The sequence below is a fragment of the Cebus imitator genome, unplaced genomic scaffold (genome assembly GCF_001604975.1).
Source record: "Cebus imitator isolate Cc_AM_T3 unplaced genomic scaffold, Cebus_imitator-1.0 Scaffold263, whole genome shotgun sequence".
NCBI lineage: Eukaryota > Metazoa > Chordata > Mammalia > Primates > Cebidae > Cebus > Cebus imitator.
In genome coordinates this window covers 709,553-726,417 of record NW_016107578.1, presented here as the reverse complement: position 1 = coordinate 726,417, position 16,865 = coordinate 709,553, and the positions used below count along the sequence as shown (strand labels likewise).

Genomic DNA, 16,865 nt, shown 5'->3' with positions numbered 1-16,865 from the left:
TGAGACTGCATCTCTACAAAAATAAAAATTAGGTTGAGTATGGTGATTCATGCCTGCAATCCCACACTTTGGGAAGCTGAGGTGGGTGGATCACTCAAGGTCAGGAGTTTGAGAAGAGCCTGGGCAACATGGTGAAACCCCATCTCTACCAAAAATACAAAAATTAGCTAGGCACATGCCTGTAATCCTAGCTACTTGGGAGGCTGGCAGGAAGATCCCTTGAACCCAGGAGCTAGAGGCTGCAGTGAGCTGAGATTGCATCATTGCACTCTACTCTGGGCAACAAGAGTAAAACTCCATCTCAGAATAAATAAACATAGTTAGTACACTCCTGTAGTCCCAGTACTTGGAGGCAGGGCATCACTTGAACACAGAATGTGGAGGCTGCCATGAGCCGAGATCAGGCCACTGCACTCCAGCGTGGGTGACAGACCAAGTCCCTGTCTCACAGAAGTAAAAAAAAAAGACAATAGGTACACGAGCTCTTATCCTTCTATTTATATACGGTGTGACCTTGTGAGGAGACAAGGACTCAGTTGCCTTAATCAAGGTGCCTGGGAATCCAGAAAAAGAAAACTCATTATACTCATTATATGCTTTAAAATGAAATTTTAGCTTAAAAAAGCAGCAAAAAGTATATTTTAAAAAATATTTCGGCTGGGGGAACTTTACACCATCTGTCAAACTGAGATGTTGCACTTTGCCATGTGCGTTTTTATAAGTCTTCAAAAAATAAGCTGAGATTCCCATTTTTAGTCCTTAGAAGTGATTCACGTGTTAAAATTAGAAAGTCAGAAATATGGAAGATATACGTTTAAGATCTATTGATGAGGGGAGGGAAGGCATTTCTAAATAGGCTACAAAGGCCGGGCACAGTGGCTCATACCTGTAATGTCAGCACTTTGGGAGGCTGAGGCAGGAGGATCACTTGAAGTCAGGAGTTTGAGACCAGCCTGGCCAACATGGCAAAACCGTCTCTACTAAACATACAAAAATTAGCTGGGCCTGACAGTGCATGCCTGTAATCCCCACTGCTCAATCCTTGCTACCTGGGAGACTGAGGCAGGAAAACTGCTTGAACCTGGGAGGCGGAGGTTGCAGTGAGCCAAAATCACGCCACCACACTCCAGCCTGGGTTACACGGCAAGACTGCATCTCAAAAATAAATAAGCAGGCTACGAAAACCACTCAGTGACAAATATAAATAAATTAACTTCCTAAAAATGGGAAGTCTCTGTATGGCAGAGCCACGACGAGCCAGGATGACTGGGCAGGGGTAGTCATCCCAAACGCCCAGGGAGCTCCCAGCAAAGAGTCACGTGGCCTCCACAGAAAAGGGGTACATCCAGTGGTCATCAGACACATGAAAGCGTTATGTCACTATTAGAAAACACTGGCCTGGCGCAGTGGCTCACACCTGTAACCCCAACACTTTGGGAGGCTGAGGTGGATGCATCATCTGAGGTCGGGAGTTCGAGACCAGCCTGACCAACATGGAGAAACCCATCTCTACTAAAAATACAAAATCAGCAGGGTGTGGTGGCGCATGCCTGTAATCCCAGCTACTCAGGAGGCTGAGGCAGGAGAATCGCTTGAACCCAGGAGGCGGAGGTTGCGAAGAGCCAAGATTGTACCACTGCACTCCTGCCTGGGGGACAGAGCGAAACTGTGTCTCAAAAAAACAAAAAACAAAAACAAAATGCTAACAGAAGGCTGGGCGCAGTGGGTCACATCTGTAATCTCAGCGCTTTGGAAGGCTCAAGTGAGCGGATCACGTCAACATTTTGAGACCAGCCTGGCAAACATGGCAAAATACCATCTCTACTAAAAATATAAAAATTAGCTAAGTGTGGTGATAGGCACCTGCAAATCCCAGCTATTCAGAAGGCTGAGGCAGAAGAATTTCTTGAACCTGGGAGGCAGAGGTTGCATTGAACTGAGACTGTCCCAGTGCACTGCAGCCTGAGCAACAGAGCAAGACTCTGTCTAAAAATAAATAAATATTTGAAATGAAAAAAACAGCTAAAGAAGGGGTTTTGCCTGGGGGAAGGGTGGCTGGGGCTCCAAGCGCAGCTCCGTGATGACTTCTCTTCTTGCTCCACCAGTTGCTGCAGAGAGCTCTGTCCTCATGGTCACAGGATGGCTACTCCGCTGCCAGGCATCATGACTCACTCCAGACCAAAGGAGGGCCAGCAGCCATGCCCAAGGCTGGCTGAGACCATTCCGTGAAAAGGCTTTCCTGGAACCTACATTACCAAGTTCCATCTGCTTGTCATGGGGATCAACTCATGTGACTCTGTTCTGAACAGACAGAGACATACGGAGTATCTAGCTTCAAACAGGTGCTAGCTTCAAACTCCGTGCGGGTCGCCTTCAGCGTGGAGGAGTTTGATCCTGTCCAGCCTCAGCCAGAAGCCCCATGCAAATCACAAGTCCCCACCCAGGGTGGTTTATAGGAGAGATTTATTTGAAGAAATATTACAACATATAAAAACTACATAAAGTCTTAATTTCCACTCATACAGTGGTAGATTTGATATAATGCATAATAAAAAACTTTTAAAATCCAGAATGCACAAAGTACTGCACAATTTGATCACTAAATCATTAGTTGATAAGCGAACCTCACACAACAGCTTCATGTCAGCCAAGGCCACAAACACCATGTACCACACATGTGAACGGACAGATTGACATGTTAAAAACACAACATCAGTGCATGTTGGGGATTCCTGGTGCCAGAAACATGGGTGACGGGAGGGCAGAACTAGTCCTTAGCAGCTTCCTCCTCCTTTATTTTAGCTGAAGGGAAATAAAAGGAGAAGTCACTCTGGGGAACATGCACGGTGTCACTACTTAACGAGTGCAACAGACACAGTCCATTGGGAAAGGTTAACGCCCAGGCGCCAATGGCGCGGCTGACCCAATCAGCAGCAGAGTGCTAAGGAGTTCATGGGGACTGAACGCTCCTCAAACCCTGAGGGTCCTGGACCCAGAGGCTCCAGTGAGCAGCTGAGGCAGTTGCCTGACAAGCCAGACCTACTGAGCAGGAGTAAGGGACATGGCCCTATGGCCTGTTCAGCACCCAGCCCAACTACACACCTGCTTCGTGCAGCACGCCTGCTCTAAGCCCTCGACACAGGCAACTCACTCAGTCCTCACAGCAGCCCCTTAGAAAGATGGGGCCATCCCAGAGCCCAGAGCAGTGGCTGGCGGCTGTCCCTGCATGTACCACCAGAGGGCAGTCAGGCCCCAGAGGAAGCCTAGCCTACCCCACCATACCTGAGGCACTCTCTCGGGCTTTGGCCAACACGCAGAGCTTGATCTCCAAGCCAATGGCTTTGGCCAGGGGTGGCGGCACGGCATTGCCCACCTGCGGGAGGGGAGAAGGGCAACGCCTGATGTGGACAGCCAGGCCCGGGGGCAGGTGTGCTGCCAGCTCCTGCTCAGATGGAGGATGACATGGGCATTGTGCCCCTTGAGGAGGGGGTTCTGGTCCTGCTCACATGGGCCCAAAGCCCTTCCAGCACGAGGCCCTCGGACCCTCCAACTGGCCCATCATCCCACCCCACAGCTATGTACCACTGGGACTTTAAACAGCTTCAGAAAGACTCAAGATAAAGACACACGGGGCTGGGTGCAGTCCCTCACACCTGTAATCCTAGCACTTTGGGAGGCCAAGGCAGGTGGATTACTTGAGGCCAGGAGTTCAAGACCAGCCTGGCCAATATGGTGAAACCCTGTCTCTACTAAAAATACAAAAATTAATTAGCTGGGCGTGGTGGCATGTGCCTGTAATCCCAGCTACTCGGGAGGCTGAAGTGGGAGAATAGTTTGAACCTTGGAGGCAGAGGTTGCAGTGAGCAGAAATCATGTCACTACACTCCAACCTGAGCAACAGAGTGAGACCCTGTCTCAGGAAAAATAAAGACAAATGAGCCACCTAGACACATTTCACTCCCAGCTGCTTCCCTGTAGGGCACAGTGGCTTAGGCCTGTAATCCCAGCACTTTGGGAGGCTGAGGCAGGTAGATCACCTGAGGTCAAGAGTTTGGGACCAGCCTGGCCAACATGGTGAAACCCTGTCTCTACTAAAAATACAAAAGTTAGCCAGGCATGGTGGCACACACCTGTAATCCCAGCTACTCAGGAGACTGAGGCAGAATTGTTTGAAGCCAGGGATTGGAGGTTGCAGTGAGCTGAGATGGCACCACTGCACTCCAGCTTGGCAATAGAGTGAGACTCCGTCTCAAAAAAAAAAAAAAAAAAAAAAAAAAAAAAAAAAAAAGAAAAAAAAAAAGAGAAAAAAAAAGAGTGGCTGCTTCCTGAGAACCAGGTTTGAGGGGGAGGGGTGAAACGTGGTTTTCAAAGAACCCTGGACACTGGTTTTTAAGCCATGTGCGTGCCCTGTGTTGATGAAAATACGCTTAACTAAGACTAACTCATTAAGCGAACCTCACACCTGAGAAGCAGGTAGGAACAAAGGTACAGGTTCATTTTAACCTTCAGCAATCAAGCTATCACCTCCATGGGTTGTTGCCTGCTCCTTCTGGCTCAATCTCTGCCTCAACTCAGATGTCTCAACCCCGTCCCTCCTGCGGGCTATCTTTCCACTTCGAGTGCTGGCACTACCCGGTGGCCACCAGGTGTCCCCTCCGAAGAGACTGTGCTGTCCCCGGCCCCACCCAGTGACAGGCAGAGAAGCCTCCTTCCCGTCCAGACCTGGCGGGCGCCGCCCCACTGACCTGCCGGTGCTTGTCCAGGATGTTGCCAAAGAGCCGGTAGGTGTCGGGGAAGCCCTGAGAGCGGGCACACTCCCGCACACTCACCACACGGTGTTGCTCGGGGTGGAGCACACGGCCCTGTGGGGAGAGAAGCGGTGGGTGAGGGCAGCAATACCCAGGCCGGGTCACCATGGGGGACAGGGAGGGAACTGGTACCATGGCAGAGTCCAGACTTGGCCTTGGCCTGCCAGCCTGTCCCATGGACACAAAGGGGGTGGGAGGAAGAGGAGGCTAGGTGCCTGGGGTCCCGCGGTGCTGTCTCCCACTGGGCTAAGCCCACACATCCATCCAGCTGGGCCTCCAAGTGCAGAGCCTAACCCAGGCCGCTAGACACCCCTCCCTACCTACCTGCTTGCCCATGGGCTCGGGGTTGGTGACGGTTGTGCTGAAGAAGCCGTCCCACTCGAGCCTTCCATAGAGGCCAGCCCAGTGGTTGTGCCGGTTCCCAGTGTGGGGCAGGCACCAGGGGATGAGGGTGTTGAACTGCCTAGCTGCAGGGTCGCAGGCTTTGCCAGCTGGAAGAGAAGACAGTGATCAGGCTGCAGTTACGGGATGGGGTGAAGGCTGGGGATGGGGGACAGTGGCTCTTAGAGCTTTGGGAGGCAGAGATGGCATCTCCTATGCAAGGGGCCTTCTGGGGTGGAACAACAAACAATCCTCGTTCTCTAGGCACTGCTTTTATTATTATTACTATATATTTTTTGAGACAGTCTCGCTCTGTCGCCAGACTGGAGTGCAATGGCATGATCGTGGCTCACTTCAACCTCTGCCTCCTGGGTGCAAGCAATTCTCCTGCCTCAACTTCCCAAGTAGTTTGGAATTACAGGTGCATGCCACCACACCCCACTAATTTTTATAATTTTAGTAGAGACAGGGTTTCACCATGTTGGTCAGTCTGGTCTCAATCTGCCTGCCTCGGCCTCCCAAAGTGCTAGAATTAAACCACACCTGACCTGTTTTTATTATTGATTTTTTTCTTTTTCTGTCACCCCCATGGGTTGTAGCCTGCTCCTTCTGGCTCAATCTCTGCCTCAACTCAGACGTCGCAACCCTGTCCCTACTGTGGGTCGTCTTCCCACTTCGAGTGCTGGTGATACCCGATGGCCAGCAGGTGTCCCCTCCGAAGAGACTGTGCTGTCCCCGGCCCCACCCAGTGACAGGCACAGAAGCCTCCTTCCTGTCCAGACCCGGCGGGCGCCGCTCCAGTGACCTGTCAGTGCTTGTCAGTCTGATGTCTTACCCAGCCTCCAAGGAGGGAGAACAATGGCACAATCATTTCACCACAGCCACAGCCTCCCAGGCTCAAGCGATCCTCCTGCATTGACTTCCCAAAGTGCTGGAATTATTGTTATGGGCCACTGGCCTAGCCTGCTTTTATTACTTAACAGAGTCAGCAGCTACCTTCTCTGGGACACCTAGTCTTGGTGCGTCTGTGCCCTGACCTGGCCTCCAGATTCATGGGCCAAAGCCCCAGGGCTCTGCTGTCCTACCCGAGCCCACCGGGAACCACAGCCTACAGACCGCACCTTCTACACAGGAGCAGACCCCACGGAGGGCCCCGGAGCTGCTGCGACCGTTCTTCCTGTCGTGGTGGGTGTACCGCAGCTTCCGGGCCATGGTGCCATCTGAGAGCCGCACTTCAATGTTGGGCAGATCTCGCCAGTCTGAGCCAGGGGCCAAGGGGATGTGCCGCATGCGGGCGGCCACCAATGCACTCATGTCCTGAAAGTGTGGGGGCCCAGCTGTCACCCTGTGTTAGCAGCATCCGAGCATCCATGGTGGGCTGGGTGCTGGGAACACCATGGTGACCAGGAAGGCCCCCGGGGCTCACGCCCATTGGGAAAGAGACAGTCAGGATGGCGCACTTGGCTAAAGGCCATGGCAGGGATGTGGGGCAGTGCAGGGGTGGGGCAGTGTGTGAATCTAGGCTGAGCTTTTAGGGTGGGGGAGGGTCAAGAGCTGGTCTTGGCATCCTGGGAAAACATGTGGGTAGAGGCAGCGAAGGGGGAGGCAGGGGTGGGTGGGCAGTGGCTAGACACCATTCCAGACTGAGTTCAGGACTGTGGGAGCTCTGATACTCCCCATGACTGTGCGAGAGAAGCCAGGGGTCATGCACGGGCTGAGGACTCAGGGGGAAGAGCCTGGGATCAGATTCCACGTCCCCGCTGAGCCTTGGGCAGGCTCTGACTGTTCCCCTGAGGCTGCTGGGCTGGGCCTCAAGGAGGAGCTGCTCTGTAGGGGTGCCGTTACCTTACAGATGTGGTCCCTGAGGATGGGCTGGTACTGTGTGCCCCGGAGCTGCCTCTGGAACCAGGACTGAGGCTCCCCGTTGTAGGAGATCTCCAGCGCCGAGGCTCCGTTCCGCACCTCCGGCAGGTCAGACATCGTGTCTCGAACTGTGATGGTCCGGAAAGGACCCGAGCTCAACCTGCAACACAGCAGGAAGTTGACACCACTGGGGACACACGGAGCAGCTGTCCCCTCATCACAGGGGCCACCCCCTGCCTGCTCAGATGACCTTCTCCAGAGGTCACAGCATTGCCCAAGGTCACATGGGTGGCAATGTGCCTGGAGGCCATCTGCAAGGGGGATGGGGCTATGGTGTGGGCTTTGTGGACAACCACAGCCAAGTGTGCGGCCGACTTCTGCACACAGCATCTACTTGGGAGCAGATGACGCAGGGTTAGAACTAGAAACCGGGTGCAGTAGAGTGCCGTGTTGCAGGCTGGATGCCATAGCATCCTCTCCTCCCCAAGCCTCATTCACCAGGGAGCACTCACGGGCCCCGTGAGCTATCGAGGCCTGCTCCGCAGCACACGGAGGAGCGATGGGGGCCACCTACCTGGTTATGTTGCTCACAAACTTCTTGTCGTCCACCACCACACTCAGTTGGCAGGCCCGGGGTGCAAACACATGCAGTGGCTCCGGGAACAGAGGAAGCTTCTCTCCAGGGGCCGCAGCCAGGATGATGGCCCGCCTCCGCGTCTGGGCCACGCCATACTGACCGGCCTGTGGGGGGACAGACAACCGCACCGTCAGTGAGACACCCCCAACTGGAATGGCCAGACACAGGCCTAGGGTCAGCAGCCCAACTCAAGAGTGGCTGGCTGGTGTGGAGCACACCTGCAGAATCCCGTCACCCCCAGCAAGTGCGCTCCTCCTGGTCAGAGGAGGTCAGAGCAGATAAAGAACAAAAGCAGCTGAGCCCAAGGGGCAGCCACTGGGGACGATGGGAGCAAACCCTGCGGGCAAGTGCGGCCAGCTCTCAGAGCACTGCAAGGGCCCCAAGGTCTTAGCATTTGGGGAGAAGGCAGGCTCAGAGACGAGGATCCGTGCCGCTTCCCTGACGACTGTGGTCACAAGGACAGAGAAACCAGCTGCAACAAGTCTTATCTGGTGAGCCTGAGTCGCCCTGAGGCTGAACTGGGGGCAGACAGCCGAGTGCTTGCCCACTCAGGTTATCCTGTGCTAGCATCTGGGTAGCTGCTTCATTTTTATTTTTATTTACTTCTTAAAAATTTAATTTTGAGACAGTGTCGCTCTGTAGCCCAGGCTGTAATGCAATGGCACAATCTTGGCTCACTGCAACCTCTGCCTCCCAGGTCTCGGTTCAAGCAATTCTCCTGCCTCAGCCTCCCGAGTAGCTGGGATTACAGGCATGCACCACCATGCCCAACTAATTTTTGTATTTTTAGTAGAGATAGGTTTCACCATGTTGTCCAGGCTGGTCTTGAACTCATAACCTCGTGATCCGCCCGCCTCCACCTCCCAAAGTGCTGGGATTACAGGTGTGACCCACCACATCCGGCCTAGCTGCTTCATTTTTAGTTATGCCCTCAATCGCTGAGCTGATACAGAGGACTGAGGATGCTTTTCAGATAAGGCCTGGGCCCCACAGACAAACCCCATCCCTGCCCCTGCAGACACGGCTACCTAGAGTGCAACCCTTGGCCTCCTGTGGGAGTTTGTGTGCACAGTTACCTGAAGCACAACTGTCTTTCCGGCCAATCGAACAGCTGTGCCTACACATGGCTCTGAGCACCTCGCTTCCCCTCACCTGTGCAGACTCAATGCTACTCTGTGCTCTGTGGTGTGCTGCTTGCCCTTCCCATCAAGGAAATGGAGCCCGGGAGCTGCATGTCAAGAAGCCCCTTGTAGCCAACCCTCCTGGGCATGTACGAGAACACAGCTGTAGAGATGCTAGAGGTGGACTTGTTGGGCACTGGCTGAGCATGCATCTCCCTTGACCCAGCCAGCAAGACAGAGCATCACGCCAGCCTCTGCTGCCTGGATGGCAGGCCTGTGCCATTGAACCGTTTTCAGTAAGGGATGGTTGGCTGCAGGCCGCGTTACAAGTGGCCACATCTGTCTGCCCATCCCGGCCCCAGGGCCCACCTGCAGCACGCCAAAGGTGCACTGATAGCCCATGCGGACCAGGCAGCGAAGGGTGAGCTTCAGAACCATGGAGCGCTTGAAGGAGACAAAGTTCCTGACGTTCTCCAGGAGGAAGAACCGGGGCCGGTAGTAGTCACAGTAGCTGTAGTGGGTGGGAGAGACTGCAGGAGTCACCCCCACAGAGGGGAGAAGTGACCCAATGTGCTGGAAGTCCCTCATGAATGTTATCAAAGTCTCTCCCTATCGAGAGCTGAGCTCTGAACTTCTGGGGGCAGAGGCCTCAGTGCAGGGTGAAAATGACCACTGCTGACACGTGGCACAGCCCTCGGCTGTCTGGTCACAGGCAGGCAACACTGGGGGCTTCCACCCATTTACCTGAGGAAGGAGACCACCAGAGAGTTTTTGAACTTGGAGTAGGTTCGTGAGTTGAAGCGGTTCATGCCGCTGAAGCCCTGGCAGGGCGGCCCGCCACAGAGCATCTCCACATCTCCCTTCTGGGGCAGCCGCTGGCCGCGGGAGTTGGTGGTCTCCCCAGCCATGACCAGCTTCAGCAGGACGTTGCAGTCCTCTGTGAACACCGTGGAGCCGGGGTTGTTCAGCCGGAAGGCCTGGGCTGCGGGGTCCCACATCTCGATGGCCCACAGCGTCTCAGAGATGCCTGGCAAACCAAGGACGAAGGCACGCTTTCAACTCTCCAGGAGGAGATTCTTTTTTTTTCTTTTATTGAGATGGAGTCTCGCTCTGTCCCCGAGGCTGGAGTGCAGTGGCATGATCTTGGCTCACTGCAATCTCCGCCTCCCAGGTTCAAGCGATTTTTCCACCTCAGCCTCCTGAGTAGCTGGGATTACAGGCGCACACAACCACACATAGCTAATTTTTGTATTTTTAGTAGAGACGAGGTTTTACCATGTTGGCTAGGCTGGTCTCAAACTCCTGACCTCAGGTGATCCACTCGCCTTGGCCTCCCAAAGTGCTGAGATTACAGGCATGAGCCACCACACCCAGCCTCAGGAGATTCTTGAGTCAGGAAGGGGATGGAACATGTTTCAGGTGGCACCTGCCTGATCTGGGCTCACCAGGTGTTCAGAGATGGAGCCTATGGACGCTCACCTGCTTGGTGGAATCCCTCTGACAACCCCCCGCAGCCAGAAAACACATCCAGGGTCCGCAGCTTGGGCAGCTTGATCTCGGTCTCCGGCTCACTTGGCTCACAGGCTTGGGACTTGGGCTTGCCCTTCCCTGGAAGGGGAGAAGCCAGAGACTAAACCCTCGTCAGAGTCCAAGTCCTACCTTGCTCTCAGCGCCTTGTTAATTCAGACAGCCTCACTGTCCCAGAGTCGTTAACACCAGAAGCGGTTTTACACTGAGTGATTGACGAGGCAGCCTCCGAGTTACAAAAGAATGACTTGAAAAGAAACCCAATAGTGACGTACCTTTTCCCTTGCCCTTCCCTTTGTTTCCAGGGCTACGAGCATGGTTGGGAGGATCTTCGAAGCTTTTGCTCCTCGCATTATAGGCCTGAAAAAGAGCACCGCAATCGTTTAGGAGGGAAACACACTGGTCTCCTCTCTAACACAAGTAAGACAGCAACTTGAGAGTCACTTAACTTCTCCCTCAGCGGGGCCATGACCAGTTAGCCACCAATAAGAGGAGTTTGATTTTGCTACAATGGAAACTTAAAACAACCCCTTTTATTAATACTAACATTTAATCTGACACTGAAATGCCTGCCATTGTAAGCACTTGGACTACTTGTTCTAGAAGAGGAAAAAGTGCTATGCAGAGTCTGCTGCCCAATTGGGCTATCCTCATCTAAGCCTGGGGAAACATAGCTGTATTAAGAGAACACGGAAAGCCCCAACCATTTACAAGTCATTGGCTTGTTCAGCTGACTCGGGGGCCTCTCCATAACCAGGGCCACATGCAGTCATGTGGGCTGGGCCTGGATGTGGGTACCTAGCCCAAGGGACCCAGATGCAGGGGTGCCTTTTTCAAATCATGCTAAGGCAACAGTCAGGCTGCTGGAGGCTGCCTCATGGTCCTTAACATTTAGTTGCACCAGGATACTAAAACATTACATTCTCTAACAAAGCATTTTTTAAAAACCAGGAGTGTTAAATGCTGGAACAACTTGAATCTCACAGATCTGTTCTATGGAGAATCCTGCGACAACTGCAGCTTTGCAGGCACTGCCCAGACCCCTGCAAAACTCTCGCAGAACACCCTCACCTCAGCCAGCTACCCACTTCTTGCAAAAGCTATAAACCCTGCGGCCAAGCCGCCTTGTGCATAACCCAGTATCAGACTCCTTTCTGGCCAACTTTGACCCCGAAGCCTTCCCTCTAGCAAGCAGAGGCACCACCTCAAGGAAGTAGAATCTGTCGGGGCCGCCCATGGAGTACTCCTGGACGCACTCGGGCAGGTCCTCCCCGTACTCCACGGTGCAGCGACCCTGCACGGCCTTGAAGTCCACCACGGCCTCCTCATCGCTCCAGTAGAGCAGGTTGATGTCTGCATGGTGGCTCGCCGGGGTGGACTTGTGCGTGTTCTCCGGCCTGCGAGTGGGAGAGGCCTCGTTAGAAGCTCTCCTTTGTGGTTAGCTTATGCCAAACTAAACAGTACCACGTTCCTGGGGTGCCCAGGGAACTGCTGGGTAAAGAGCCCCCCCCCCGGCGTTTGGGAGCTACCAGTTAAAGAACCCCCCAGTTAGGGAACTGCAAGGTAAAGACATCCCTGGTTAGGAAACCGCAAGGTAAGGAACCCCCATTTAAGGAACTTCAGGGTAAAGACGCCCTAGTTAGAGAATTGCAGAATAAATACCCCCCAGTTAGAGAGCTGCAAGGTAAAGACCCCCCAGTTAGAGAACCGCAGGTAAAGACCCCCCTCAATCACGGAACCACAGGGTGAAGACCTCCCAGTTAGGGAACCACAAGGTAAAGGACCCCCACCCCCATGCTTAGTTAGGGAACCACAGGGTAAAAACATCCCCACCCCACATTAGGGGAGACCCCTCCCAGTTAGGGAACCACAGGGTAAAGACTCCCCTCCATTAGGTCAGCTTGGCTGCTTGCTCTGCACTCCTGGCCCTGCCCTGCTGTGCCCACCTCCCGGTAGCAGCCTTTCCAGAGTGTGTTTCTCTTGCCTGTACCACTCAGAACTCTGTTTTCTTTCCTGTTATTACAAAGGCTTCAGGAAATCTTTGATCTACATTAGCTAAGAGGTGAGACAAGTATATACCTTTCTGTACAGGTTAGTTTCAGGTTCATTCATAATCACTGCCAGTTACTTGGGTCTTAGAAAAAGAAAATGGACTTAGGTCAAAAGCTTGGGAAAGAAAAAATCCCAGAGACAGAAAGGAGGACCTGGGAACAGGTGGGGACAGCGGGACAGAACCTGGACAGTCACGGATGGAGTTTGGCAGGTTCTCTGGGGTGCCCAGACACTCTACCGCCGCTTTTTCTCTTGAGACAGGGTCTGGCTATCACCCAGGCTAGAGTACAGCGGTGAGATCATAGCTCACTGCAGCTTCAAATTCCTGGGTTTGAGTGATCCCTCCAGCCTCAGCCTCCCAAGTAGCTGGGACTACAGGCATGTGCCACCACGCCCAGCTAGTCTTTGCCACAGCACCCAGCCAGCTTAAGGATTTCTTTTGGAAAAAGGGCTCTGCAGAATTATAATAAGGACCTAAAAGTGGGGGCTAGGAGCTAGAATTCTAGTCACTGTCAGTCCAACGATCATCAGAAACACTTGGAAAAACAGCTACTTCAACCTAACTTAGAACAACCGTGGGTGCTGTCACAACCCTGCTTCAGGCAGAGCCTTCTAGAAAAGCAGAGGCCTCAGCTGACCTATAGAACTTGTTGAGCCGGATCTTGATGTCAGTCTCATTGGGCCTGCCATTGCTCTTCTTGAGACAGAAGATCTCTTTGATCCTGCCGATTCGGTAGGGCTCAGGGGCATCCAGGTTGCTGCCTTTGATGTAGTCAGAGTACTTCCGGTAGTGCTCTGGGTACAGGTCCTCGTCCACAGGCTCCTTCCGTGGGCGTTTCACAGGGCTGGACAGCTTGATGCTGCGGAGAAGCACCCATTTGCTATCAGTGAACCTTCCACCTTGCAGTGCTCAGTTTGGCATGACTGACTGACAATAATCACTGAAAGTCAAACACCTGATGAATTAAGGCAGATAGATGAGTACCCTAAGAAACGATTTAGCCTGAGTGCTGTGGCTGACTCCTGTAATCTCAGCACATTGGGAGGAGGCCGAAGCAGGTGTACCACAAGGTCAGAAGTTTGAGACCAGTCTGGCCAACATGGTGAAACCCCGTCTCTACTAAAAATACAAAAATTAGTCAAGTGTAATTAGTACGAACCTGTAATCCCAGCTACTTGGGAGGCTGAAGCAGGAGAATCGCTTGAACCTGGGAGGCAGAGGTTGCAGTGAGCTGAGATCGCACCACTGCACTCCAGCCTGAGTGACAGACTAAGACTCTGTCTCGGGGGGAAAAAAATTTAGCTGGAGATTCAGTCTCAAAGTTTGAAGCATGCATTCACCCTCTGCGCATTACTGGCTACAGTGGTAGCCGATACTGCTCAAATACCCCAGGCTCCTGCCTCCCAACTGCTTGGCATCTTGTGTTTCCTGGCATGTGAAGTGAGCAGAGGTAACCTAATAGCAAGTCACTGCCTGGGGAATGTCCTATGTGTTTTCCCTTGGACTTGGAGACTGGCAGCTTCTGACTCAAGCCGCCCAGATATCCAAGGGACACAACAGGCGAAGCCCTCTGCTGACCCATGATGGGCACCTCGTGTGAGCGAGACAGCAGCTACTGAGACTACGTTTTGCTCTGTTGCCCAGGCTGGAGTGCAGTAGTGCAGTCTTGGCTCACTGTAACCCCCGCCTCCCAGGCTCAAGTGATTCATGTGCCTCAGCCTCCCAAGTAGCTGGGATTACAGGCACCACCACGCCCAGCTAATTTTTGTATTTTTATTAGAGACGGGGGTATCACCATGTTGGTCAGGCTCATCTCGAACTCCTGACCTTAGGTGATCCCCACCCCACCGTGTTGGCCTGCCAAAGTGCTGGGATTACAGGCGTGAGCCACCACGCCCAGCCACACCACTGAGTTCTGACTTTTGACACTCAACTTTGCTCTGCGATGGCACCGCAGTCAGTCTATACTCCATGTTCTATGTTTGCCAGCTATGCCAATGTGATGGCTGGGGCAACAGCTGGTGTGGAGGAGTGGGGGATGTCTGTGAGGAGGGGGACACCACAAAGCCAGCCTGACTGTCTGGAGCGCCTTGGCCCCGGCTGCTCCAAGGGGGCACTCACTTGAATGTGAAGGCCTCAGGGGGCAGATATACGCCGTCACCAACTCGGTACAAGATGCCGTTCTTGGTGGCTGAGTAGTAGAGGACCCGGCTGTCCAGGTCCTCGAGCTGCTCCAGGACCCTGGGGATTTCTTTTTGCCTCATCTCAGCCAGACGAGCACAGCTCGCACAGAACCTGAAGGAAATAAAGGGACAGAAACATAAGGCCCTGAGGTGGCCGGCCGTGGCCGCAGAAGCTACTGCCGGCTTAATCCAGGGACTCTGGTGACCAAGAGAAATTATTTGCAGATGCTCGAAGGAAGTGGCTTTCTCGTGCTTTGTGTTTACAGTTTGAAGGCACTGATTTGAGACCAAAGCCCAGAGAGAACAAAGCAAGAAAATCAAGCCAATCCCACTTGAGTCATAATAGATACAAAAACCCTAAGACATCAACAAACAGGATCTAGAATACGGTTAAGAATACACTATGCAAAACTACATTGAGATACCATCTCACGCCAGTTAGAACGGTGATCTTTAAAAAATCCGGAGACAACAGATGCTGGAAAGGATGTGGAGAAATAGGAACACTTTTACACTGTTGGTGGGAATGTAAATTAGTTCAACAATTGTGGAAGACAGTGTGGCGATTCCTCAAGGACCTAGAAATAGAAATTCCATTTGACCCAGCAATCCCATTACTGGGTATATATCCAAAGGATCATAAATCGTTCTACTATAAGGACACATGCACACGAATGTTCATTGCAGCACCGTTTACAATAGCAAAGACCTGGAACCAACCCAAATGCCCATCAATGATAGACTAGACAGGGAAAATGTGGCACATATACACCATGGAATACTATGCAGCCATAAAAATCAATGAGTTCGTGTCCTTTGTAGGGACATGGATGAAGCTGGAAACCAACATTCTCAGCAAACTCCTGACCAAGAACAGAAAATCAAACAATGCATGTTCTCACTCATAGGTGGGTGTTGAACAATGAGAACACACGGACACAGGGAGGAGGGGAGCATCACACACTGGGGTCTGCTGGGGGGAAATAGGGGAGGAACAGCGGGGGGTGCGGAGTTGGGAAGAGAGCATGGGGAGCAATGCCAGATACAGGTGATGGGGAGGAAGGCAACAAATCACACTGCCATGTGTGTACCTATGCAACAATTTTGCATGTTCTTCACATGTACCCCAAAACCTAAAATGCAATTAAAAAAAAGGACACACTATGACTAAGAGTCCCAAGCGGCTCAGTGAGGAACTCAATCCAGCAAAGACTCCTACTGTTCTCTCTATAAAGGCTCAACAGGTATTTGAGGATGTTCAATATTATCCTTGACTAGTAAGCCCTTCAAGGAGAGTTGAAGATGGCCTTAAAAATAGAAAGCAAGGCCCAGCATGGTGGCTCATGTCCATAATCCCAGCCCTTGGGGAGGCCAAGGCAGGAGGATCACTTGAGCCTAGGAGTGTGAGACTAGCCTGTCCAACACAGTGAGACGCCATCTCCACATAAAATTTTTAAAAAATTAACCAGGCAAGGTGGTACATGCCTGCAGTCCTAGCTACTCAGGAGGCTAAGGTGGGAAGATCACTTGAGCCCAGCAGGTCAAGGCTACAATGAGCTGTGACCACACCACTGCACTCCAGCCTGGGTGATAGAGGGAGACCTTATCTCTAAATAAATAAACAAATAAAATAAAAATAGAGGCTGGGCTCAGTGGCTTACACCTGTAATCCCAGCACTTTGGGAGGCTGAAGAGGGCAGATCACCTGAGGTCGGTAGTTCCAGACCAGCCTGGCCAACACGGTGAAACCCAGTCTCTACTAAAAATACAAAAATTAGCTGGGCATGGTGGCAGGCACTTGTAGTCCCAGCTACTTCAGAGGCTGAGGCAGGAGAATCGCCTGAACTGAACCCAGGAGGCAGAGGTTGCAGTGAACTGAGATCACGCCACCTGCGATTCTGGGTAACAAGAGTGAAACTCCATCTCAAAAAAATAAAATAAAAATAAAAAGAGATCAAGCCAAAGCCAGTACAAGGCTTATGGGAGAAGCGCAGATGCACCCAGGGAAGCCCTCTTGGCCTCCCTGGCTCACCCTGATTGCCACCTGTTTCTCTGGGGGTGCTGGCTGATGCTTTTAGTTGAAACAAGTGAGGTACAGAGATTAGAAAGAAGGTATGGGGTATTGGATGTAAAGAAAAAAGGCCTCCCTCAAAGCAGTCACCCAGTTAGAACAGAATCAAATAAAAGGTGTCATTTACAGAGGAAAATAAGAGCCAAAAACACGCCAGAGCTGGGGCACACATGCTAAGAACACATGGGAAGTCTGGAAATGGGAAGATGAACCCTGTTCCT

General features: G+C 52.5%; 1 protein-coding gene across 2 annotated transcripts in view; it reads right to left on the bottom strand.

The window, feature by feature from the left end:
* Positions 1-2,445: 2,445 nt before the first annotated feature.
* Positions 2,446-16,865, bottom strand: part of DNMT1 (DNA methyltransferase 1) — a 53,887-nt gene continuing 39,467 nt past the window's right edge. For both annotated transcript variants that reach the window (XM_017499994.2, XM_017499995.1), the window contains 14 exons: positions 14,512-14,685; positions 13,028-13,249; positions 11,542-11,734; positions 10,613-10,697; positions 10,290-10,418; positions 9,555-9,837; positions 9,180-9,321; positions 7,627-7,793; positions 7,035-7,212; positions 6,311-6,506; positions 5,133-5,299; positions 4,746-4,862; positions 3,283-3,373; positions 2,446-2,802 (listed from right to left, as the gene is read on the bottom strand). In XM_017499994.2, the coding sequence (XP_017355483.1) occupies positions 2,768-2,802; positions 3,283-3,373; positions 4,746-4,862; positions 5,133-5,299; positions 6,311-6,506; positions 7,035-7,212; positions 7,627-7,793; positions 9,180-9,321; positions 9,555-9,837; positions 10,290-10,418; positions 10,613-10,697; positions 11,542-11,734; positions 13,028-13,249; positions 14,512-14,685 (2,179 nt within the window). In that variant the 3' untranslated portion in view covers positions 2,446-2,767. The remainder of the gene's footprint in view (positions 2,803-3,282; positions 3,374-4,745; positions 4,863-5,132; positions 5,300-6,310; positions 6,507-7,034; positions 7,213-7,626; positions 7,794-9,179; positions 9,322-9,554; positions 9,838-10,289; positions 10,419-10,612; positions 10,698-11,541; positions 11,735-13,027; positions 13,250-14,511; positions 14,686-16,865) is intronic.